Source organism: Phascolarctos cinereus, unplaced genomic scaffold, assembly GCF_003287225.1.
Source record: "Phascolarctos cinereus isolate Bilbo 61053 unplaced genomic scaffold, phaCin_HiC Scaffold_3;HRSCAF=262, whole genome shotgun sequence".
Taxonomy (NCBI): Eukaryota; Metazoa; Chordata; class Mammalia; order Diprotodontia; family Phascolarctidae; genus Phascolarctos; species Phascolarctos cinereus.
In genome coordinates, this window is record NW_027555736.1 from 228,550,045 (window position 1) to 228,576,252 (window position 26,208).

General features: G+C 37.5%; 1 protein-coding gene across 3 annotated transcripts in view; it reads right to left on the reverse strand.

The window, feature by feature from the left end:
- Positions 1-777: 777 nt before the first annotated feature.
- The window catches only part of BBOF1 (basal body orientation factor 1), a 79,689-nt gene continuing 54,258 nt past the window's right edge, over positions 778-26,208 (reverse strand). For 2 of the 3 annotated variants that reach the window (XM_078151477.1, XM_020986541.2), the window contains 7 exons: positions 25,001-25,081; positions 24,407-24,477; positions 23,303-23,447; positions 20,744-21,237; positions 12,873-12,980; positions 1,600-1,671; positions 778-1,469 (listed from right to left, as the gene is read on the reverse strand). In XM_078151477.1, the coding sequence (XP_078007603.1) occupies positions 1,355-1,469; positions 1,600-1,671; positions 12,873-12,980; positions 20,744-21,237; positions 23,303-23,447; positions 24,407-24,477; positions 25,001-25,081 (1,086 nt within the window). In that variant the 3' untranslated portion in view covers positions 778-1,354. The remainder of the gene's footprint in view (positions 1,470-1,599; positions 1,672-12,872; positions 12,981-20,743; positions 21,238-23,302; positions 23,448-24,406; positions 24,478-25,000; positions 25,082-26,208) is intronic. The other variant, XM_078151476.1, reaches the window with a different exon arrangement.

A 26,208-nucleotide genomic window follows, 5' to 3' on the forward strand; every position in this document is an offset into this window, starting at 1 on the left:
TTTCAGGAAATAAGTTGTGTCATCATATTTCTTGATTTCTATAGGGAAGAACTCTGACAGTTGTTATACGTATGCTTTTATGCCCTCTTTGCATTTTTTAGTTATGTCATTTGATTAGAGGGCAATTCCTTTAAAGAAATCTCTTAGCATAAGAGAAATTTCAATTATTTTCATGACACAAAGATACTATAAAGCCTGGATTGCATTATTATGACAGCAATATGACTGGTATTCCTTGTTTCAAGTGACCTTATGCCTAGCTTTCCTTCCTTGATTTTAGTGTTAACTAAGCTATACTGGTCAGAATGGAACTAAAAGATGAAGACGTTTACTTTGAGTAGATAATCTCTTTTTTGCTGATTTCAAATATCTTATGTATACTTTTAATGTGATAACATCATCAGCCAGTGAACAAATTTCTGGGCCCAAAGGAGCAAGCTCTAGTATTCATCCCATACAAGACTTCGACTCTCTGATAGGGGCTCGATCACTTATAGGATAACCAGATTTAAAACAAATCAAGGGATCTTAAAAATGACCTATTCTAACCCTCTCATTTCAAAGATAAGAAACTTATTTCTTTGTTTCTCCAGTTAAACTGTCTTGACCAAACTTACTGGGGTATTTAGTAAATTAAAGATTGTCAGATACTGTAAAATGCCAAGCATCAATTAGGCTTATTGCTGACTTTACCAAATGGAATGTTAAACCATATTAGATGACTTTAAATCATCTGGAGCCTTAATTTCAAAAAACACATATGGCACAATAGGAACATCTCTTCTAAAGTACTGTCTTTTAATTAGGGTAACAAAAATTTGTATTTGGAAAGGGAGACTGCACCTTGTTTTACCCTCTTATAAAATTGTGTGGTTTGATTGGTTAATATATGTAAATTTAGGTGTGTATGTGAGAACCCATAATGTGTGTGAATGTATGCACTCACATGTTTGATTCCAATAACTCATAGGCTGGGTAATAAGAAGGCCACGTTGTATAAATTTAATGTGAAATGAAATAGTCGCAGGGACTCCTGAGATTGCACTAACTAAACCAGCTGTAGTTTATATTTACTAGAATATAAGGATGTGTGCATTTGTGTCTTTTAAAATAAACAGCCAAGCCAAAACTACATGTCACACTAAGGGAGCCATAATTCATCTTATGTTAAATACAGTGTTCCTTTTTTAGTGTGGCCATGCTTAAAAAAATTTCCCTGCAACCGTAATTATGCTGTTATTTCTCAGCACAGATCCTAAGGGCTCCGTGTCCAAAAAAAGGAGAAATGTGTGTGAGTTCCTCTACTTGGAAAGGTTTAAAAGGATATGAAATTGATCAGATTACAGGCACCTTACTATGATACACTATGATCCGGTCCTTTTTGAATATCAGGAAGGACAAGACCACTAGATTCTGTGAGCAGAACTTGCTGGGTGATGAAGGTCTGATCCTGGACATTGCAATCTTCCCTGAAATAAAGTTAAACTCAAGTCAGCAAACACAATAGAATTTAGTTCAAATATGAACACAGTTGAATATTTCACTATTTTCTTCACCCAGTTTAAACAAATACTTGCTAACTGGCATGGAAGACCTTACCTCAAAGTGTTTTTTCTTGTGGTGAGAGTAACATAGTCTGGAACTGGAGGGATAGACGATTTTGTATGTTTCCTACAAGGGGAGAAAACAAAGATGGCATTCGTTGTCTTTTCATGCTCTGTATTTCAGCTATATTCTTAAACTGCTAGATAAAGCACAATTTTTAGTCAGCAAGAATACTAGAGTTGGGAGTCACAGGTAGCTGGGTTTTGTTTTGGTTTTTTTTTTTGGTTTTTTGGCTTGTTTTTTTAACCAGATTTGCCTGTGATTTCACTGGAGTTGATGAGAAATGTGGTGCATTCTAGACACTGGGGACAGCCTAGGCAAAGGTAGAGATTAGAGATGGAATGACATGTGTGAGGAGCGTCGATAGAATGCAGAGTACACGAAGGAGAGGAAGGTATAAAAAAGACTGGTCAGCCAGGTTATAAAGGGCTTTAAGTGCCAAACAGAGGAGTCCATGTTTGATTTTTTAGATGTATCAGGGAACCACTAGAGATTATTGTGTAAAGAAGTGACATGGTTCAGCCTGTGCTTTGGTAATATCCCTTCATTAACTATTTGGAGGATGAAGTGAATGACTGAAGGCAATAAGACCAATAAAGGAGGCTATTGTAGAAGCCCAGGTGAGAAGTGATAAGAGTTTGAATGAGGATAATGCCATGACAGTGAAGAGAAGGGGTCAGATATAAGAGATATTGTGGAAAAAGAATCAACAAGGTGTGACAACTAATTGGATTTGTGGGATGAGAATAAAGAGTCAAGGAAAACTGAGGTTACAAATCTCAGTGACAGGAAGGAAATAGAGAAAGTCAGAAGAGATGTGGGTTGGGAAAAAGATGAGTTCTCTTTTGGACATGCTGAGTTTGAGTTGCCTATGGGACACTGAAATAAGACTGAAGCTCTGGGGGTCATCTATGTAATTGCAAGATAATTAAACCTTGGAGAGTTGAGGTCCCCAACAGAGCTTAGAGAAAGATAAAGAGTCCAAGACTGTGCCTTTAGGACACACCTATTGTTAGAGAGTAGGATATGGAAGGTGATCCAGCAAAGGACCCTAAGAACAAAGGGAAACCAATGTTGCAAAAAAAAAAAACACAGAAGAAACTATCAGAAAGAGAGGATGTTCAATTGTCAAATGCAGCACAGAGGATAAAGACTGGGCAAATGCCATCAGACTGGCAAGCAGACAATTTGAAACGGGGGGACAGTGGCCATCAGTTGGGAAATCGCTGAACAAAAAAGGGTATATCAATGTAATAGAATACTATTGTGCTCAAAGAAATTATTAAAAGGATGTTTTCAGAGAAACCTGGGAAGACCTGGATGGTGCAGAATGGAGTGGAACCAAGAGAATAATTAATACATCAACACTAAAAATGAATAATTTTGAAAGGCTCAAGAACTCTGTTCGACCCAGTAAACAGTCATAATTCCAAGAGACTGATAATGAAGAATGCTGCCCACTTCCTAACAAAGAGGTGATGGACAGAATGAGACACACATAGGTTTTTGACAGGGGCAGTGTGAAAATTTATTTTGCTTGACTGTGCATATATGTTTCAATGTTTTTGGTTTTTGTTACTGTTCATGGCAGGGAATGTGGGAGAGAAAATACATTCTTGTTAATTGAAAAAAAAATTTTGATTAAAAAAAATATCTGGTAATTTTGGAAAGCAGTTTCAGTTAAATGATAAGCCTGAGCCAGACTGCCATGTGTTGAGAAGTGATTGAGAAGACAGCAAGTTGAAGCAGCAACAAGAGCAGATAACTTTTTCTGAAAGATTGCCTGTGAATGGGAGGAGAGAAGATCTTAGAGGACAAGAGCTTGAAAATATGGAGAGACCTACTGAGGTTTGGGATTTTTTTTTTAAGGCTAGGGAGACAGATGGGTTTTTAGGCAAAAGAGGAGGCTGTAGATTGGGAGAAACTAAAGATTAGAGAGAGGTTCTATGATTTAACACTGTTCAGCAAAAGTAGGAGTGTAGGTAGATGGTAGGAATGATTCATGGTTGAGGTTTATCAAGTATAAGCCACTGAAAATATGTTTAATATGAATGTATATGTATAGCCTATATCAGATTGCACACTGTCTTGGGAAGGGGATGGGAAGAAGGGAGAGAAAATTTAGAAATCAAAATCTTACAGAAATGAATGTTGAAAACTAAAAATTTAGATATATATATAGATATATATATATACACATATATGTGTGTATGTGTATATATATCTATATATCTATATATAGATATAGATATATAGATATAAATATAAATAAGCCATGGTAAGAAAAGGGGCAAGGAATTCAACTATAGTAGCTGAACTGGTTAACTATACAATTGAACTTGGGAAGACAAGAAAAGTGAAACCAGAGCCTGAGAAATAAGAGGGAAGGATGGACTAGAAATCACTGTGAGGACAAAAAACATCCAATTAGGATGATCCACACAAGGGAACAGAGACAGACAACAGAATACTAAGTTCAAAAATAGCTGGCAGGCCAATTTGGTTAAATAAGGAGGGTATAAAGGGAAATAATATGAAAGAAGTCTGAAGCTAGATCAAGCATGGGAGGTGGGTATGAGCATGCTGGGAACCCCCTGGGAAAGCAGAGGTTTTGGTTTTGGTTTTTATCTTGGAAATGAGACCTTTATTAGAGAAATTTGCTTCAAAGATTCTATTCACAGTTAACTGTTTCCTTTATAATCCAATTTCTTTGTTTTGGGGGGGTTTTTTGGATAATTTATTTATTTCTAGTTTTCAACATTCATTTCCATAAGATTTTGAGTTTTAAATTTTCTTGGCCTACTGCTTCTTCCCCTCTCCCCTGCCAAGACTTAACAATGGAAATTGCTGTCCATAGCCAGAGAAATATGGAGTCTGAATGTAGATGGTAGCATACTATTTGCTCTCCTTTTCCTTTGTTGTTTTGTTTTATTACTTCATTCTTGTGGTTCCTCCAATTAGTTCTAATTGTTCCTTACATCATGACTAATGGGAAAATATGCTTAACACAAATGTATATAGAGAGCCTATATCAGATTGAAAGCAGGGTTTACATCAGGGCTCAAGAACTACAGCAGAAGTGGCAGAGATAGGAGGGCAAGCTGGCAACACCACAATGTACACACTGGAGCAAATGCTGAGAGCTGAGGACGAAGACAAGAGGCAAACAACGCGGAAGCCACACCAAACACACACAGAACAACTGCAGCCATTCAAGCCGCTGACAGGAGCCCTGCAAACACGCTTTCCCATCCTTTGCTACTTTCCCACGCTCACTTTCTAAAGAGAGAAACGAGTTTTTCCCAATCCTTGTTTCTTAAGAGTTTGTTCTGCTTTTTGTTTCACTTGTTTTTGTTTTGTTTTGTTTCTCCCAAAAACAGTTATCTAAGAAAAAAAAAATTATGGTCAACCATTCCATTACGGATCTATGTGTTTAATTACTAAATGCAAGTGAGGAAGAGGTCAAAAGTGGTAAACACATACAGAAAAGAGAAGGAGGTTTTAAACTGAGATGTGTGTGTGTATTATATATGTATATATGTATATATACACATGCACACACATACGTATACACATACATGTGTATGGGTGTATCTGTGTACATTCACCTTCCTAGCTGGGGGGCTCAGGCTAAACAAAAGAGATTTGATTCATATGTTTATAGCTTCCCCAAAACAGAAAAAGATCAAGTAATTCTGGTCCACCCTAGACTCGAAATGAGTTGGTGAGATATGTTGGTGGGAGGTTTGTAAGCAAGCTGGAGTCAGCTTTAGCACTGGCCTCAAGCATCTCCTCTTTATATGTTTTTTCCACAAGTCTGAAAGGAAAACCATTTTCTCAGGGATCAGAGCCAAGAAGAGCACTAATTAAAAACTCACGTGAAAGGAGGCTGGGAAGGAGAAGTGGCACCCATATATGGGCGGTGGGGGGGAGGTACCTGGGAAGAGGCAGCCAAGAGGGAGTAACTAGCTTCCCTACTCACCAGCAAAGTACCTGCCCACTCAACTATTAGTTGGGTACAGGTTGCATCCCCCAAATAGAATGTAAGTTCCTTGAAGAAAGTGATCATCGTAGGATAGACCAGACACAGATCTGTCTCTATATCCCTATTACCTAGCTGAGTGTGTTGGATGGACTAAGTGCTTAATAAATGTTGAACTGAACTGAACACAGGCCTCACTGCAGCAAGGTAATCCTTTTATTCCACTCTCTACTGACATTCCAAAACTCTCTTCAATGCTTCCACATCTCCCTTTCACCCTCATTTTCTCAGCTGAGGACCTTGCCTTTTACTTGTGAAGTCCTTTCTCTGGGCTATTCCCTTAACTTGCCTTTGCACTCACACACTGGGTTCCCAGAGGGTGGATATTCCCTCAGCTTCTAATATTCTGTATGTCTGTATTTCTAACATGACAGAGTCCATGAGCCCCTACAGATAGACTTCTCATTAACGATAACGCCAACAGGCACAATTAACTTTTAGCAAAGACATTTCCTAAAATGATATAATGAAAATAATTACTGCAAATATTTCTACCATAAGCCTGGGGTACATTATCCCACAAATAGACACAGTACACATACAAGAGTGAGCACAAACCTAAAGTAAAACTTACTGAAGTATATCTATAAAATATGTGTGTGAAAGACAACTGATAACTCCTAGTATTAGAGACAAGAAGTTTTTTCTCTCCTTGTACAGTCCTTTCAAAGTCCTTCTCCTTGAGTTCCGCACTAAACAGGCCTAAAGTCTGTTCTTCTCTAGTCTACACCTGGTTCTTGGGGTGTTACACCCCTGAAGCTAGTTCTTCCTTTGGGTGACTGTCTTTCTCTATCATGTTTATCTGGAATATGTATTTCTGAGTCCTACTGGATGAGATCTTTCTCTTTTGGTCAGATAGCTCAAAATCAATATGATCCTTCCTGCTCTCCACCAAACTGTGCCTTCTGACACAGACATGGGGTCTCTCCACAATTGCTTTCATCTCTTGAGATATGGCTTATTTGTTTATTCAGTCAAAGAACTGTTCCCTTCTTGGCTTAATCAGATTTGCACCACATAATAGGACCAGGGTATAGAATCATCTCTATAGTCAGTTTAATACCTCATTAACATCCTGTAATTATATTCTAAGACTTCTAAGGGTAAATCAACTGAGGTGGGGAAAGGGAGTAAATACCTCATACTATTCTTGTGAAGAAGGCAGAAAGATAACGAATTAGATAATACAATCAGAGAGATTCAGAGCTGAACTGAATTGGATGGTTGGATGGCCAGACAGTGGTTCAATGATGAGCTGAAGCAGGGATGGGGAACCTGAGGCCTCCAGGGACATGTGGCCCTCGAGGTACTTGGGTGCAGTCTTTTGACTGAGTCCAAGTTTTATAGAATAATCTTTTTATTACGGGGATTTGTTCTGTGAAGTTTAGATTCAGTCAAAGGGCCACATTTGAGGACTTAGAGGGTCAGTTGTGGCTTTGAGGCCAAAGGTTCCCCACCCCTGAAGGACTGGGCTGAATCTAATGAGCTAAAATTCAAAAGAGATAAATGTAAAATTTTGCACTTCCATACCAAAAAATTTACTTCACAAGTATAACATAGTGGAGATATAAGTAGATAGTAGTTCTGGGGAAAAAAACTGAAGGTTTTACTGGACTTACAAAGCTCAATGCAAATCAAAAGTATGATGCAATGACCATAAAAGCTATTATGATCTTGGGTTTGCATTAAGAGGGGAAGGCTTCCAGAAATGGGAAATCACTCAAATCCCATTCTTCTTAGCCTACTTCAGACCTCTTCTAGAGTAAACTACCTGTTCAGTTTTGGGTTCCAGCTAAGAATGAAACAGTAGAGGTTGTTAGACAAAGTACTGAGGCAGCTAGATGACGCAGTGGACAAAGCACTGGGCCTGGTTATCAGGAAAACCTGAGTTCAAACCTGGCCTCAGACACTCACTAGCTGTGTGATCCTGGACAAGCCACTTAACCTGTGTTTGCCTTCATTTCCTCAGTTGTAAAATGGGGATAATATTAACACCTACTGGGGACTGAGCCAAGATGGCAAAGTGAAAGCAGTGACTTGCTTGAGCTCTCCCCCAAGCCCCTCCAAATACCTATAAAAATGGCTCTAAACAAATTCTAAAGCAGCAGAACCCACAAAAAGACAGAGTAAAACAAATTTTCAGCCCAAAACAACCTGGACAGTTGGGATGGGACTGCAGTGCAGTGTGGGCACACAGGCCGCGGTGAACCTGGAGCAGGCCTCAGAGGAATGAACCACAGGCAGCTGTGGTGGTTTCCAGACTTCTCAACCCACAAACGCCAAAGACAACTTAGAAGGTCAGTGAGAAAAGTCTGTTTCTGCAGTGCTGAGAGAGAAGTGAGGTGGTCTCAGCTCCATTCCCCAAGCATGGCCCGGGAGCTGCCTCCTGAGCTTCCAGCCCACAGACTGAGGGGGAATTGAGTGGTTGATCAGAGGGAGATTGCAGGAATCTCTTTGCCAGTGCTGAGGCAGGAATCTCTTGCTTTGCCCATGCTTGGATCTGGGTCACAGTTCTGGGTAGCAGTCCTGGGGCGAGAAGGAGCGCTGCATGGTGGAGCTTGTAGTGGCCGGTGGAGAGGAAACCCTCCTCACAATTCCAAGAGAGAAAAGACTGCTTGTGGCCAGTCACTCAAAGACCAGAGCTCAGGCCAGGAAAAGAGTAAACACCTTGCCCCTTATCATACCACCTTACAAGAACTGAAAATTTACAGGTCCCTACAAGTATCTCTGAAAAAAGCTGCACAAACCCCTGAAGCTTGGGACAGTACACTCTCCACATTGGAAGAAGACTCTTACCTTAACAAAGAGTTTAAAACTCAAGTAATTGGCTGGGATCATGAGCAAGCAGCGCAAAAAGAGTCAGGCTATATTATCTTACTTTGGTGAAAAAGAAGATCAAAATATACAACCAGAAGAAGACAACAAAGTCAAAGCTCCTACATCCAAAGCCTCCAAGAAAAATATGAATCAGTCCCAGGCCTTGGAAGAGCTCAAAAGGGATTTTGAGAAGCAAGTAAGGGAAGTAGAGAAAAAACTGGGAAGAGAAATGAGAGTGATACAAGAAAATCATGAAAAACAAGTCAACAGCTTGCTAAAGGAGACCCAAAAAAATACTGAAGAAAATAACACCTTAAAAAATAGCCTAACCCAAATGGCAAAAGAGGTCCAAAAAGCCAATGAGGAGAAGAATGCCCTAAAAAATAAAATTGGCCAAATGGAAAAGGAAGTCCAAAAGATTACTGAAGAAAATACTTCCTTAAAAATTAGAATAGAGCAATTGGAAGACAGTGACTTTATGAGAAATCAAGACACTGTAAAACAAATCCAAAAGAATGAAAAATTAGAAAACAATGTGAAATATCTCATTGGAAAAACAACTGACCTAAAATAGATCCAGGAGAGAGAATTTAAAAATTATTGGACTATCTGAAAGCCATGATCAAAAAAAGAGCCTAGACATCATCTTTCAAGAAATTATCAAGGAAAACTGCCCTGATATTTTAGAACCAGAGGGCAAAATAGAAATGGAAAGAATCCACAGATCTCCTCCTGAAAGAGATCCCCAAAGGAAAACTCCTAGGAATATTGTAGCCAAATTCCAGAGTTCCCAGGTCAAGGAGAAAATATTACAAGCTGCCAGAAAGAAACAATTCAAGTACTGTGGAAACACAATCAGGATAACACAAGATTTAGCAGCTTCTACATTAAAGGACCAGCAGGGCATGGAATATAATATTCCGGAGGGCAAAGGAGATAGGATTACAACCAAGAATCACCTACCCAGCAAAACTGAGTATAATCCTTCAGGGGAAAAAATGGTCATTCAGTGAAATAGAGGACTTTCAAGCATTCTGATGAAAAGACCAGAGCTGAATAGAAAATTTGACTTTCAAATACAAGACTCAAGTGGAACATGAAGAGGTAAACAGGAAAGAGAAATCATAGAGACTTATTAAGTTGAACTGTTTACATTCCTGCATGGAAAGATATTTATAACTCATGAGACCTTTGTCAGTATTAGGGTAGTTGAAGGGAAAAAATTATATGTGTATATATATAGATAGATAGACAGATAGATAGACAGACAGATAGATAGAGGGCACAGGGTGAGTTGAAGATTAAGGGGTCATATCTGGAGAATAAAATTAAGGGATAGAGAGGATTATACTAGAGAAGAAGAAAGGGAGAGGTAGAAGGGTAAATTATCTCACAAAAAAAAAACAGAAAAGGTCTCTTACAGTGGAGGGGAAAGGGGAAGGTGAGAGGGAATGAGTAATCTTATTCTCATAGGATTTGGCTTAAGGAGGGAATAACATACACACTCAATCGGGTATGGAAATCTGTCTCACCCTACAGGAAAATAGGGGGAGAAAGGACAAGAGAGCAGGGGGGATGATAGAGAGGAGGGGAAAGGGTGTAATCAGAAGTAAATACTTCTGAGGAGGGACAGGATCAAAAGAAAGAATAGAATAAATGGGAGGGCAGGACAGGAGTAAGGGAAATAGAGTTAGTTTTTCACAACATGTCTACTATGGAAGTGTTTTGCATAACTGCACATGTATAACCTATATTGAGTGGCTTGCCTTTTCAATGAGGGTGAGTGGGGAGGGAGGAAGGGAGAAAATTTGGAACCCAAAGTTTTAAAAACACATGTTTTAAAAAAAAGTTTTCATATGCTACTGGGAAATAAGAAATACAGGAAATGGGGGTACAGAAGTCTATTCTGCCCTACAGGAAAATAGAAGGGGAAGGGGATAAGAGAAGGGAGGTAGAGATAGCAGAGAGGGCAGACTAGGAGAAGGGATATTCAGAATGCATGCATCTTGGGGTGGGGGGAAGGGCAAGAAGGGGTGAAAATATGGAATTCAAAATCTTGTGGAAGTAAATGTTGAAAACTAAAAATAAATAAATTTCTATTAAAAGAAAAAGAAATGAGCACAATCAGGAAAACATTGTACACAGTATCAGCAACATTGTGTGATGACCAACTATGAATGATTCAACTCTTTTCAGCAACCCAACGATCCAACTACAAAAGAGCCATGAAGGAAAATACTATCCGCATCCAGAGAAAGAACTGATGGACCCCAAATACAGATCAAAGCATACTTTTTTCATTTACTTTATTCTTTTTACCCCTCTTTTGATCTGTTTCTTCTTTCACAACTGTGACTAATATGGAAATATGTTTTACCTGGTAGTACATGTATAACCTATATCAAATTGCCTTCCATTTTTGGAAGAGGAGAGGGGAGGGATGAAGAAAAATTTCGAATTCAAAATCTTGTAAAAATGAATGCTAAAAATTGTCTTGACATGTAATAGGGAAAAAATAAAATAAAATACTATTTTTTAAAAAAAAGAATTAAAAAAAATAACACCCACCTCCCAGGACTGCTGTGAGGATCAAATGAGATAATATTGGTAAGCTTAGCACAGTACCTTGGCACATAGTAGGTGCTATATAAAAATGCTTGCTATTACTATTGTTATTATTAGGTAAAGGTAAAGTAAATCCTGAAGTGTGAGGTCTTCCAGATGATTCTGTTTGAAAATGACATTGTATCGATTTCATAAAGTTCCATCTTCCTATCAGCCCCAATGATAACAACAGCCACACAAAAGAATGGATTGACAATTCACACGTGAAAAGCCAAGTAAGTGGATGAAGAATACATGTTGCCTATAAACACACAATTATAGATGGGCCATCCACCAAGTTAGTCCAGTACTTGGACAGGCACTGTATGCATATGCAGATGAGCAACGAGTTGAGTAGGAACAGAGTAGATTGGATTGTATTTGGGAAACAATTAAGTACTATCAATGATCCTAAGCACTCCTCTAACATTTAAAAACATCTCTTTAATACTCATCCCCAGTGATGAAACACCATGATTTCAGATGAATCAAAATTATGGATGACTCAAAGGGCAATGGGGAAGTAAAGAGTGGATTTTTAAGTAGGCTGCTGCATATATTCTTCTGTCTATTATTGCTTTATTTTTTAAAATAAGTTTTATTGATGCCTTTCGTCAGAGTCAATTCTGGAAATTATTTATCTTCCCCCTTCCAAATTGAACCTTCCCTCTTAATAACAGAAACTAAAATGGCCATTCTGACAATGTGTACAACATTCTCTGCTCATCATCTCCTGCCTCTCCCTGAAAGAGAGGCTTGTATTTCATTATCTATTCTCTGGGAACATTTATGCTTTTCACTTACTTCTTTATGCTTCCTCTTAGTGACCTTTGTATTAACATCATTGTAGTTATTACATGTATGGCTATTTTGCTTCTTTTTATTTTCCTCTGACGTTACTGAGTTCCTTGCACTTGTCAGTTCTTGCTGCACAGTAATATTCTATTACATCCATGTATCTATCAGTTGTGCTGTACCATTCATCACTTGATGAGCACGCGCTTTTCTTTCCAGTTCTTTGCCACTACAGAGTACTATAATGAATATTTTAGAACTTTGTTTCTATAGTTGACTAGAATGGGTTTTTTAAAATAATATTTTATTTTTCCCCCAATTACACATAAAAACAACATTTAACATTCATTATTTTTTAAGTTTGTATGGCTGGTAAATTACATTGGTAGGGTTACCCCTACATAAATAAGGACATGGATCCTTTGAAGAACTAAAGAAATAGTTTGATTTTTAAGCCTCAGAATCACACGATTTAAGTGATTTAAGTGATACACTGGAAAAAAACTAAATTTGTGAAATTTAAGGATGCAAAGTAACAAAAATAAAACAATTTTTCTTGTCTATTTAAAAAAAACACATATATACAAAAAAAATTAGGGTCATTTTCCATCTTTTACCTTTATCACCAACTGGGCAAAAATCCTGACTCCCGATATATATATGAAAGAAAAATATATAAGAAAGGTTATTACCTTTCTTATCAGAAATGTTTACATGTTTAGATATTTGGAATATCTAAACTTAAATTTTCTTTGTTTCCCCCCCAACACTTTTACTTTTGGCTTTTCGTAATTGTCCTATACATTTAGTCAATTTATCACCCTACTTTTGTGTTTTAGAAATTGTTACAGTTCTTTCAAACTTCCTGAACAAAACCCAGATACTTTATCCCCAACTTCATCCTGAAATGACAGCATAACAGCTCACACTCCCTATTCTTGTTCGGTTCCAAGGGCTGACATAACTTGATATTGAGCTATTGCCATTATTTGAAGAATCAGAAACTTACATTGGAGGACAACCATTCATTTTTGCAAAGAGTAACCTCAAAACTTTTTCCTTCTGTTCCCATGTCAAGTCTCCAATATCCACATCCATTCCTTTTTTAATGTTTGTCCTGAATAATTACAAATAAAAATATTAGTGCAAGGTAAAACCAGCTAAAGGAAGCTTTTGAAGGAAAATGTAACATCTCTAAGAATACTGAGGCAGTAGAAAATAAGATTTCATAACCACTGTACTAAATATATTTTATTTACTATGAGTTGTACACAGAGTGATTGGGCTGGAAATCACCTCAAAAATTATCTAACCTAGTTAAGAGACTGTTACTATTAAAGAAATAAAGAACAACTTAAATAGCAGAAGGAATGAGAAGGAATGGCTGGGCTATGCCAATATAATAAAAGTGATAATATTACCAAAGTTAGTTTACACTTTTAATGTTACACCAATATAATTATCAAAGGGAAACTTTACAGAAATCACAAAACAACAAAATCAATTTGTAAAAAAATAAAGATCTAGAATATCAAAGGAAATAATGAAAAGAGGTAGGCAACAAAGCAGGAATGGCACACTTCTAGACCTCAAATTATATTATAAAGCAGTAGTCACCAAAACCATCTGATCTTGGATTAAAAACTAGAGAGCCAGAACAAGGGAGGATCAGAAACAATGGAACTCAATATCCCAGGGTTTGCTAAACCAGAAAACTTAACTTAGGAAAGAACTACCTACTTGATAAAAACTGCTGGGAAACCTGGAAAGCAGTTGCGCAGAACTAAGCTTGGACCAGCACCTTACACTATAATCCATAATACAAATATGTGACCTGAATATCAAAGATCATGCCATAAAGAATAGGGCAGCTAGGTGGTACAGTGGATGCAGTGCTGGGCCTGGCATCAGAAAGACTCATCTTCCTGAGTTCAAATCTGGCCTCAGACACTTACTAGTTGTGTGATCCTGGGCAAGTCTCTTAACCTCTGTTTTCCTCAGTTTCTTCATCTGTAAAATGAGCTGGAGGAGGAAATGGTAAACCACCCCAGTATCTTTGCCAAGAAAACCCCAAATGGTGTCACAAAGCATTAGACCAGACTGAAACCAACTGAACAACAAATAATGAGAAGAGAAGCAGATCATACACGTCTCATGTTTTCTTAACTAAACAAATGATAAAGCCAATTGAAGAAGATAAAACAGATAAAATTAATTATTTTAAACTAAAAAACTTCCACACAAACAAAATCACTTAGGATAAGAAGGGAAACAATCAAAAGGGGAAAAAAAATCTTTCAAATCATCAAATATCCAAGGTAATAAAAAATTAATAGATATTATAAGACCAACACATTCCTCAATAGCTAAGCGGTCACTCCCTCTACTCAATAAACTCCAGCCCCTCCCTATTGCCTTCAGGATCAAATACAAATGCTCTGTGTGGCATTTACAGCCTTTCATAAACTGGCCCCTTCCTGCCTTTCCAGTCTTCTTATACCTTACTTCCAAACACATACTCTTGGGTCCTGTGACACTGGCCTCCTGGCTTGTCTCATTCCATCTTTGGGCTTTGGGCATTTTCTCTGATTGTCCCCAAACCTGGAAGGCTCTCCTCTTCAACTCTGCCTGCTGCCTTCCGTGGCTTCCTTGACGTGCCAACTAACACCCCATTTTTTACCTTTTACCTTTCCTAACCCCTCTTAATTCTAGTGTCTTCCCTCTGTTAATTATCTCCTTATTATCCTATATATGCCTTGTTTGTATATTTGTTTGCATATAGTTCTCCTCCATGAGATTGTAAGTTCCTTGACGGCAGGGACTCTCCATGCTAAGTCACCATGATATTGTTAAAGTTAATGCAAACTTGTAAGCCTACTGCTGGCAAATGGCCTTCTTTGTCTGCTTCTCTATAAATCAAGTGGACACTGGCAAGGGGGTATGGATGATTCCTCACTTCCTTCTCGCCAGCCACCACAAGAAGAATAAACTGGTATGACTCTCTTTTCTGTTGCTCCACTTCCTTTTTTTCGGTTTGGCTGAATCTGATATGAACCTGCCGGGAGCAGAGCTCCTTCCTTAGATTATTACAGGAAATTTATACAACACGAAAAGTCCGGAGTAGATAACTATCACTCTGCACCTGTAGGTTGGTAAATTTCTAACATTCAGGCAAAGGTTTGGCTCTTTACCTTAATTTACAATTATATTTATCTCTAGCAGACCTGACGTCTTTGTGATTAAGGCAAAATCCAGGTTACCTGAAACATTTAGAGAAAGAAACAGCCAATTATATTACCACTTGTTAATAGACATACTAAGAAGAGAAAGTAGGGAAAGAGCACCTCTTTTCTTGGAATTTCTCTCAATCTAGCAATAGGCAGGTACAAATGGTAGCATCATCCTACATCCTTTGCCTTGAGATGCTTATACTGGTCCTCCTCGATCTTTACCTTCTCTGTCACAGCTCAGTCTTTCTCTCTCTCTTCTCCCTACCTCCTTCCCTCCCTCCTTTTCTGTTTCTTCCTCCCTCTTCCATCTCTTCCCCCACTTTCTTTCTCCCCCACTTCCCTCCCTCTCCCTCTCTCTCTCCCTCCACCCTCATCCTTTCACCTCTTGCCCTGGGCTAAAGTCTTTCCATTTCAGCTCTTGGGGCCTCATTCCTTATTTTCCATCGCCAGAACCTGAAAATCTCCTTCCTCATCTGTAAAATGAGTTGGAGAAGAAAATGGCAAACCCCTCCAGTACCTTTGCCAAGAAATTCTCAAATAGGGTCAAGAATAGTGGGACACAACTGAACAATGACAACTATTTTTTATTTAGCAACAAGATAAACCCACTGATTCTATCATCTCTCTTGAAGGAGTTCTCAAGTCCCACCTGGATATTCTGATGGGATCAACTGAAAAAAAAACATCCCCACCAGTATTAACCTGAACTTTGACAAAGTTAACAAGTTAGACCCTAACACTAATCCTTTTGCCTCCTGTTGCCTTAAGGCTATATAAAACTATATATAGAGAGGTAAATATATAATTAAATGTGTATATTATCTCCCCTAGTCTGCTGGAGTTGCTAACCACGAGGCAAATGCCCATCAACTGATGCTAATTAAGCTTTTAAATCTGCTAGCCTTGCTTCCTAATTTATTGACCTTCAACAGACCAAGGTGAAGGAATTACTCTCCAGGAGGGTTGTAGGACCTCTGAGTGGAGGCATTCCCCAACACTCTACAGATGAAGCAAGAAGGCCAGGAGACGTTAACCAAGGATTTGAACCCCAGATCTTACAACTCCAAAGCCAGGGCTTTTTTCCCTCTTACTTACACAGTCTCCGCATTAGCACCAGTCTCCTCCTTAGAAATTATTTTGCACATATTTTATATTTAATTTTCTGTGTACATGATGCTCTCCCCAATATAGTGTAAATTCTTCAGGGCCAGAGACTTCCATTTGAGTCAATCAGTCAAAAATTATTGTTGTTCAGTTGTGTCCAAGTCTTTGTGATCCCATTTGGGGTTTTCTTGGCCAAGATGCCAGAGTGGCTTGCCCTTTCCTTCTCCAGCTCATTTTACAGATGAGAAATTGAGGCAAACAGGGTGAAGTGACTTGCTTAGGGACCAGATTTGAACTCAGGAAGATGAGTCTCCCTGACTCCAGGCCTGGGACTCTATCCACTGAGCCACCTCACTGCTTCAGGGTTAAAGTATAAACACTAGAAATAGGTCCAAGAGGGGGAATTATAACTTGTTTGTACCTAGTTACTTGCAGAACGAAACAACAGAGGCAGGATTTTAACCCAGGTTCTATGATTGCAGGGCCACTTCTCTATTGTACCACACAAATGAACTGATTCCTTTGAAAAAGAGGGAGGAAAATAACTAAAAGGGATTAACATGAAAATGCTATCAAACACCTGAAGAACAAAGAATTCCTAAGCTATATAAACTTTTTTCAAAAGCTGAGAGAGAAACATATCCAATTCTTTTTATGAGAAAAATATAGCCTGATGCCCAAAATGGAAAAGTATCAGGCTAAAGAATATCACTAATGAATACTGATATGAAAAATATCAAATCAGATACTGACAAATAGAATACAGCTATACAGTTTTAAAATTCATTATAATTTAAGTTGCAATTAAAAGGAATTGAAAAATGGGTCAAAATTAGGAAAAATAATTAGTATCATGGAGATGCAGAAAAAGCCTTTGATTAAATACACTGCTTATTTACCTTGAAAACACTTAAAAGTATAGGAATGGCAGGATTTTACTTAACATGCTATAAAAATCATTTATTAGAAATCAAAAGTAATGTTAGCTTTCCAACTAAAAACAGGAGTAAAGCAAGGAGTAAAGCCTTCTGTCACCACTGCTATTTAACATAGTTCTTGAAATGTTTGTTACAAAAATAAGACAAGAAAAACAAATTAAAAGAATAAGCAGCGGAAAAGAGAAGACTAAAACATCAGCTTGTGGATGACAGGCTGTTTTGTGTAGAAAACTCAAGGAAATCAAATAAATTAATTGAGAAAATGGGTAAAATAGTGCAACATAAAATCAACTGACAAAATTTGTCAGCCCTTTCACATATCATTAACAAAAACCAGGAAAAAGAACAGAAAAAAACCCCACCATTTAAAATAACAATATTTATTATCTGGGAACTAACTTATCAAAACCCATGTGGACTTATATAAATAGAAAACCATTTTCACAGAAACAAAGGAAACTTAAATTACTGGAGAGGTATTTGGTGTTCATGATTGTGTCACAGTAACATAATAAAAATGTCAGTAATATCCAATTTAATTTATAGATTTGAGATTTTTCGGAATCAAAATACCAATAGAATATTTCACAAAATGAGATTAAAAAAAAAACAAAAACAAAATTCACATCAAAGAACAAAAGGTAAAGAATATCACTAATGGCAGGGGAGGTAAGAAGGAAAGGAGACCTGCATTGCTTGAGCTAAAATTAAACTAATTATCAAAGTCCTAATTATCAAAACTATCTGATACTGAATTTAAAAAAAAAAAAACAGAAAAGTGGCTGAATAAAACAGATTACATAAACAAGATTTAGAACAAAATGTTCATGATAAACCCCAAAATATGAATACCTCTTGTGAAAGAATTATTCGTTATCTTATTTCATATGCCACTATTAGTTCCAAATGCATCAATGATCTCAATATAAATAATAATAGTAATAAGCACATTTACAGAGTTAGCTCTTTAAGGTTACAGGCTCTTAACAGATACTTCCTCATTTGATCCTCATGACAACCTTGTGAAGGAGATGTTATCCCCATTTTACAAAAGAGGCAAAACACAGGTTAAGTGACTTGCCCAAGGTCACACAGCTGGAATGTGTCCAGAGCCAGATTTAAATTTTGGTCTTCCCAACTCCAGGCCTTGGATTGTATCCACTGCGCCACTTAGCTGCCTCAATGTAAAGTTATACCGTAAAACATTTAAAATGAAAATGCAATGTTATATCTTTCATAACTGTGAATTATGAGGCTAATTCTTAACTAGCTTTTACTTAAAGGAAATCATGAGACAAAACCATATAAATTTAAATAGAGTAAATAAAATGCTTTTGGACATATAGAAGCAATGCTTCCAAAATAAGAATCAAAGGTAGAGCCTAAGTAAAAAATCTTTACATTAAAAAATGTTTCTGATAAAATTCTGACAACTAGAATCTTTAAGGAATTGGCACAAATTTACAAAAGAGTCATTCTCCAAAAGATAAGAAAGAAGAAAGAAGAAACCAAACTACCAAACTACTTTTAAAAGTGTTGAAAATCACTAATAATCATAGAAACACAAAGTAAAACATCTCTGAGATATCCCCTTACACCCATTAACTAGGCAAAGATAGCATGAAATGATCAATTCAATGTCGGTATGGTTAAGAAAAAAAACAAACAACTAACTAATAGGCTGCCTGTGGAGCTATGAATTGTTTTGCTCTTTTGGAGAATAAAATGAAATTATTATACAACAGCAGTTATGAAAATGTTCATGTCCTTTGATCCACTGCTTAAACTCAGAGGGGATTATTGATAAGAGAAAAAGTCCTGTCTACACGAAAATATTGCTAATAGTACTATTTGTCATAGCAAAAAACTGGAAACTATTAAGTCCAATGATCGGAGAATGGTTTAATACAAGAATGTGGCGGAATGTTATTATGCTATATACTCGAGTATTCATATGGACCTGTGATCTCGTCAGTGTGGGTGTTCTCTCCACCAAATCACACCACAAACCAACCTAAGCCGACTCATCTTTCATGACTGCTATCTGTCTCCCCTTTGTTCACCACCGGGGGTTCACTCAACATGCTTGGGGTGGGGGGAAAGGGCCTTCTTGATTAAGACTTGACTTCCCTACCTCACTCAGGCTGGAAGCACAGGGGCTACTTGTGGCCCAATTCTACCACTGTCAGCACAGGAGCTCTGGCCTGCTCCACTTCTGACCTGGGCCTCTTCATCACATTTTCAGCAGGCTGGTCACCCCCAGTTCCCAGGTGCACATCCTGTCAAGGCTGAACTTAGTGCACACGCCAGACAGCAAAGCCCACTGCTGCTCAAAACTACAGAGCTCAAGAGATTCACCAGCCTCAGCCTCCTTTCATAAGGATTCTATTGGATCATAGTGATTGTTCTTTGGAGATGAAAACTACGTAGATTTCAAAGAAATATGGTCAGACTTATGTGAAAGTGATACAGAGAAGAAAACACCATTGAGAGAATAATATACACACTGACCAAAAGGTAAATAAAAACACTAAACAGGAAAAAAATCCATGTTAAATACATAGGATAATTTTGCTACTGTCTTGTTAAAATTAATAAGGCTTTTGCTTTTGGGTAAATAAAAGAGGCATACAATTGATTATATGTACAATCATTTATAGTCACAGTTATTTTCTGTTTCCGTACTTTTTTCCTTATTCATATGCCTGACCAGTTTTGGAAATGGAAATCAAAATGTGTTCATTTTAAAAAGAGATTAATAGTTGATCATACCATAATAAAAATTTTAAAGCAACATAAAAAACAAATATCATAACATGAAAGTCAAAATTAATTACTCAAGCCTTCCCCTGGCACCCTAGACCACCTCTGATGTCTTGTAGTATGTGTTGCCTTACTTCATCCACTTGGCACTTAACGTATGCTATCCTACCTCGTTATTTATTTTTGTTTATATTCAGCTGAGAGGCCAACTAAACTGTAAGGTGCTTGATGACATGGATCATTTCATGTTGCTGCTTCGATAAAAAGGAAAGAATATATGACCATGTACCTGGTGTGTAATAGCAGTCCCCCCACAAATTGCTAAGTATTAGAAAGTGGTAAAGAATCATAGTTTGGGGTCCTGGAAAGTCTCCATCTTAGCTTTAAGATATAGTGACAGAACAGTGTTGTTCCTCACTTTCAGCAGATGTAAACTACGAAAGGACATTTGGTTAAGAAGTCCGGCACATAGGAACTAACTAGAAAGTCAGGCTCATGATTACTGACAGCCTCTGAAGAGTTTTCTTACTATTAGTGTTGGAACACTCAGTGTCTTCTAAAGACCATCCTCCAAGAGAATTCATTCTAACAAACTGGCCTACAACTTACAAAGGGAAAGGAGCAGCAGGGTTTAAATTTTCAACCAAGAATAAAACCAATCTTGCTACACGATTCACAACAGGCTCCAGGATTCACATATTTTGCACTCTGATTGTGTTCTTAATTGAGATATAATTAAAGAGGACTTTTAAGAATTCTAATCTAACCATAGTACACATGTATATATAGATATATATATATAAAAAAACAGTACATAGGATATTCTATGAAAGAATTATTCATACCATTTCTCTGCCTCCCTAAGATCTTGGTTTACACTATTGGTGCTGTGGACTCTGCCATCAAATGTCCGGATTCTGGGATACTCCGTTCTTCCTGCATAAGCCTCTCTCATTTTTAAATTAAAAGCTGCGTGGGCCATCTGCTTGTAATTCTTCCTGCTAAGAACGATTTGTTGTTTCACTTCGTACAGAGCATCCAGGAAGAACCTTTCCACTTCCGTTCGCTCATCCAGGATGTTCCTGGCCAACTTCTTTACTCGATTCATCTCTCTGTCTTTCATCTCGAGGACCTGTTCCAGCTTGTTAATTTCCACCCGGCTTGCCTGGTTCTCTATAAATGCTTGCTCCTGGATTTTTTTAATTTCAGTCTCAAACTCAGCAGTCATATAACCCAAGGTTGTCTCTAATTGTTCCACTTTCTTCTGAAGACACTGAATCTGGGCTCTATGCTGAGTTATTTGCATAATCTTTTCCCTAATCAACAGCTCATTGGTTTCCTAAAGCAGAATGAAAAACAGTTCAGATTTTACATTTTTCTTGAATTAGTTCAAAACTCAAAAATACTCTCCTTAGTTACCACAAAGTACTTTCATTAGTTACCATCACTTCATGAGGTTGGGGCTTTGGAGTTAAAATCTTCGTACTCTTAACTCCTGGGCACAATAACAAACATCCCTGGGTCTGCTCCACAAGCAACTGAACCTTCTCTGCTTGCTTCCCTTCAGTTCTTACTGTGCATTAAGTAACGTCTATCTAGAGGTACTAAGTTCTTTACAACTCCAGAGCTGGCCTGACAGCACAAGAAAACACATTTATTTAAATAAATACTTGGTAAGGACCTACTAAATACATGGCTAAAAGTTGAAGAAGAAATTACTAGGAGGAGGCACTGTATTTCCTTATGTTCCATTTCAGAACATTAGCACCAGAAGGAAAAAAGGCCTGCCAAGATAAAGCAACTTACTCAATCAGAAAACAAAGATTTTTCCTCCCCTTCCTAATGTAGAATTCTTCTCTCTTCTCTGTGCAAACTTGACCCAGATTATGAATACTTTATTATATGTAAATATTTCCACAATTCCATACAACCACAACTTTCCTATAATTTTAACAGCTGATCACCACTTCTATTGTAAATTTTCACTTTACCACTAAGCTACTTCATAATAACACACCATGATCCCAATCAGAAAACTAAGATTATTTTTTGTACAGAGTACAAAAACCAAATATATACTTTATGAAGAAACCAATACCAATAAGAGGGTTTCATTTTTTACAGGTGTATTAAGGAAATTCCAACACAAAAGACATTATTATTATCACAATAGTTAAATCTTTAATGAACTCTTGATAATGTTTGAAGTCAAAGAACAATAAAGACAAAGTTCAAATGTAAAAAGTCACGTTTCTCTTGGGTTTATCCCTCTCTTTTCAATTTCCACTATTGAAGTTCTGCCCCTCATTAACTATTTTCCTTGTATTCAATCTCTCCTCCCTCTCATCCATCCTTGTCCATGCCCAGGGTAATTTTTTCATCGTGTTTATGAAAGTTCAAGAACCTATGCCGTCACAGGTCGCTAGACTCTTCTTTAAGCTCTAGAATGATGACCACGAGCTAGTCCCTCTATTGTAGGAGGTTGGGGGAGTCCTTGAAGGCAGTCCATAACCAGGAATGTGAAGTGCTCACAAGCCATCAGAAAGCAAGAAGATACTTCAGTAATTCCCTCCTAGTCACACAGCTTTCCCCACTGGAAATGGCTGTACTTAGGAGCAATCCTACAGTAATAAGCAGGGCACGAAGATATTAAAAATAGGAGAGGGAAAAATGGCAATTTGACTTACAAATGTATCTTAAATTTAAGAGATCTGAATGTTGCATGCTCCAGTGGAAAGGGTGCTGGATTTGGTTTCAGACGGCCTAAGTTCACATTCCTGCTTTGTCAATTATTAGCTGTGTGATCCTGGGCAAATCACTTAAGCACTCAAGGTTCCTAATCAGTAAAATGAAAGGCTTGGACTAGGGAGGATTGGATCTTTGGCCTTCCTTCCAGTTCTAAATCTATGATCCTGTGACAGTACATTCAAAGTGTCGGGAAAGAAGACAAACATACTGACCTTCAGGCCAGTTCAGGTTTTAGTTTTCACATGTTCAAGAGTCAACAGACTGGTATGACCTTATATTGCTATCTTCCCCACAACAACATAAGCCTCCTCACTATTTCTGAAACCACTACCAACAATGCTGCCCCGAGTTGGGACTGGCTAGCACAAACAGGACTAGACATCCCTGTATTCGGTTACATGAATCTCTTTCAAACTTCCTGGTCTTGTAATTCAGGCCTATCACCTGGCTTACCACTTTCTTCTAGAGAACTGAAATTTGGTATTTCCAACTTGCTTTGGGCAATTCCTAGCATGCAAAACACAGTTTCATAATTGTTTTCTGATTATCATAAAGATGGAGCTGAATAATCAAGATGATGTTACGGTATCCTTGTGTAACATTATAAACCTATTACTAATAAAAGGTGAAGTTGAAATATAAATAGGAGCAAGAACCTTCTGTTGTAGGAGCACAGTTTGATTCTCTTGCAACTTATCTGTGTTTATCTGTAGATCATTGGCTTCCTTCACATGGAAAGCAAGAGCCTTCTGAAGACGGACATTCTCTTTAAATACAGCTCTCCCAGCATCATTCAATTGACTGAAACAGATTGATAGGCAGGAGATCAAATCCATGACCACTCTGACATCACCATTTGGGGGCCACAGCTTAAGAAAATTTCCACAAAAATCTGCACTAACACCTCATGGCAGAGCAGAAGCAGCCTCAAGGACACAAAACTTATGCCAGGGATGTGTAGGCTCTGACTTTGTCTTTACTTTTATTTGTAGACTCAGCATGATTTATCACAGTGCCCCACTCCTAGTAAGCACTTAATAAATGCTTGTTGCTTGAAGCTTTCCCTACTGAGCTGGAAAGGATGAGAAGCCTGGCACCTGACCAACCTACCAAGTTTGAAGAATCTTATCACTGATAGACTGACTATAAGATGATAAGGCTTGGGGGCGGGGGGGGGGAAGAGAGACACAGGAACAAAGGAAGACTACACAGAGCACTGGGTCTTAATTCTAACCCTGACTGCCACTTTCTAGTGGTGTCACCTTGGTTAAGTCATTCTGAACCTCAGTTTCCTCATCTATGATCCTTATACAGGAAGGGTTTCGATCTCTGTTGGTCGTGGGAACACTGATGAAATCATGAATCTTTTGATATCTTTAAGTATGAGCTTAATAAAAACCACAGGCACACAAAGGGGCTGCCAACCTAGGCCAATGACTGCTTCACCTCTGACATTGGTGGGGACAAGAAGAGTAGAAGAATAAGAATATCAAGAAAATGTTTAAGTCTTTTAATACTAAATAGTTAAAGACCTCAAACTCCTTACTAATTGATCTAGTCCTTAAATGACTGTCATAGGCAAAAATGACAGAGAAATATCAAAAGAAGTTAACAGATAGAAAAATGCATGCAGAACGTCACATATAAAGAACAAGAAAGTGGCAAACCTAAAAAAAAAAAAAGATAAAACTAAAATAAAAGATAAGAAGCAACTGGAAAAGAAAGAGAGAGAAATCAGCTGGACAAAAACAATCTCTTACACAATGGCTTCCTGGTGGGCTCTCTCTGCCAGCATGACTATCTTCTTCTCAGCCTCTTTCTCTAGTCGGCACTAACAGAAAGAATAAGTTCGTTACATACTTGGTTATATACTAAGCTGTAGGTAAAAATGCTAGCATGCATTAAGGTTTTAGATTGGGGGGGGGAATTTTCAAAGTACAACAAAATTAGCAGCTGAATTAGTCTAGCCATTCTACGGAATAGGAGAAAGAAAAGCAGTCATATCCAGGTCAAGAGTACGCTTACCTACTGAATAACTTAACAGCAGGTGAGAAAGAAAAGGCAGGAAGACTTCTTTCAGGGTATCTATCATTAACCAAATAATTTTCAAAAAGAGAAATGCAGGAAAAGGAATAGAGAAAAAAACAGAGAGCAGTAGCTCTCTACAGGACACATCAACCTAACATGCTTATTTAACTAAATTCATATCATATTAGAAAACTGTTATTGAGTCTTAGCAAGCAGGTTATAAAATTCATACAAAGATACTAAAACAAAATAATAACTAGGTATATACAGAGGGAGCAGGAATTTGTTCTACTTTAATCTCTTAAACAGATGTTAACATTCTATACCTTTTCTTCAAAAAATCTGCCTTCCAACCTTCGAAGAATCTCTTGATGCCTCTTCTCTGAATTTCTTAAACTCTCCTTTAGCTACAATTGAACAAAATTAATAGTTAATTTTGAAGCAGGATTTGGTTTTCTCTACAGTATCCTTGAAATCCTTATTCAAGCAGTTAAAACATTCTCCAAAATTTCTTGATCCTGAATATGAAAGGGGAAAGGTTCATTTATCTCCTTTTTCAACTTCTGGGTACCATATTTCATAAACTTTGCTTTGGGATAAAAAAGATATAGAATATGCCCTTAAATCCAGAATATATAACATATACATAATATAAAAATCAGGTGCTGCAACTGTGTTCAACCTAAGATATCATTCAATGATGATATACATAGAACCTACTATTCATTCATTCATTTTTTTTCTCTAGTTTTCATTACATAGACTGGCTTGAGCTATTGTATATTATTAGTTTTAGAGAGTTTAAAGATAACTTTTGGGAATGATAAGGTTTTCAGATAATTCAGATAACCTGATGTTACTATATTCATCTTTTTAAACTGCTTCTTTGAAATAAATTGAATCACAGAACCTTACTTAGAATTTGAAAGGGACCTAAGAAATCACAGAATCCAAGTTAGAAGGGAACTTAGAGCTATTTAAACCTAAACCACAGCTAGCCTAGAACGCCATCTACAACACCTTGACCAAGTAGTAGTCCAGCCTTATCTCCTGGAGAAAGCCATTCCACATTTGGATAGCTCCGATTGTTTGGATGTTATCCCTCACAGCAAGCTTAAATCTACCTCTACCAGTGCCATGCACTGCTCCCAGGGTTACTCTCTGAAGGTAAGTAAAACAAGTTTAATCCCTCATCCACATATATGATCTCCAACTAACTGGTTAATGATGTAGGAGCCATGTCTAAATCAGTTGCCTGTATACAGTCAGATCACTGACTTGTTAGAACAAGGATCAAAATCAGCATCAAAAGAGAAGAATAAAAATAAGGAGATATGTCATACAAATGAGGCAATTCCAACATGACCTATATTTAAAAGCTCTTAAGGCCAAAAAATAAGGAAATGGATAAAAGAATACAGAGACATAGATTATTACCACTTCCTGGAGAAGTTTAATTCATGTAACTCAATCTCCATAATAAGGAGATAAAAAAAACCTAAAAACTATTTATCTAGCAAATACTTGGATCTCC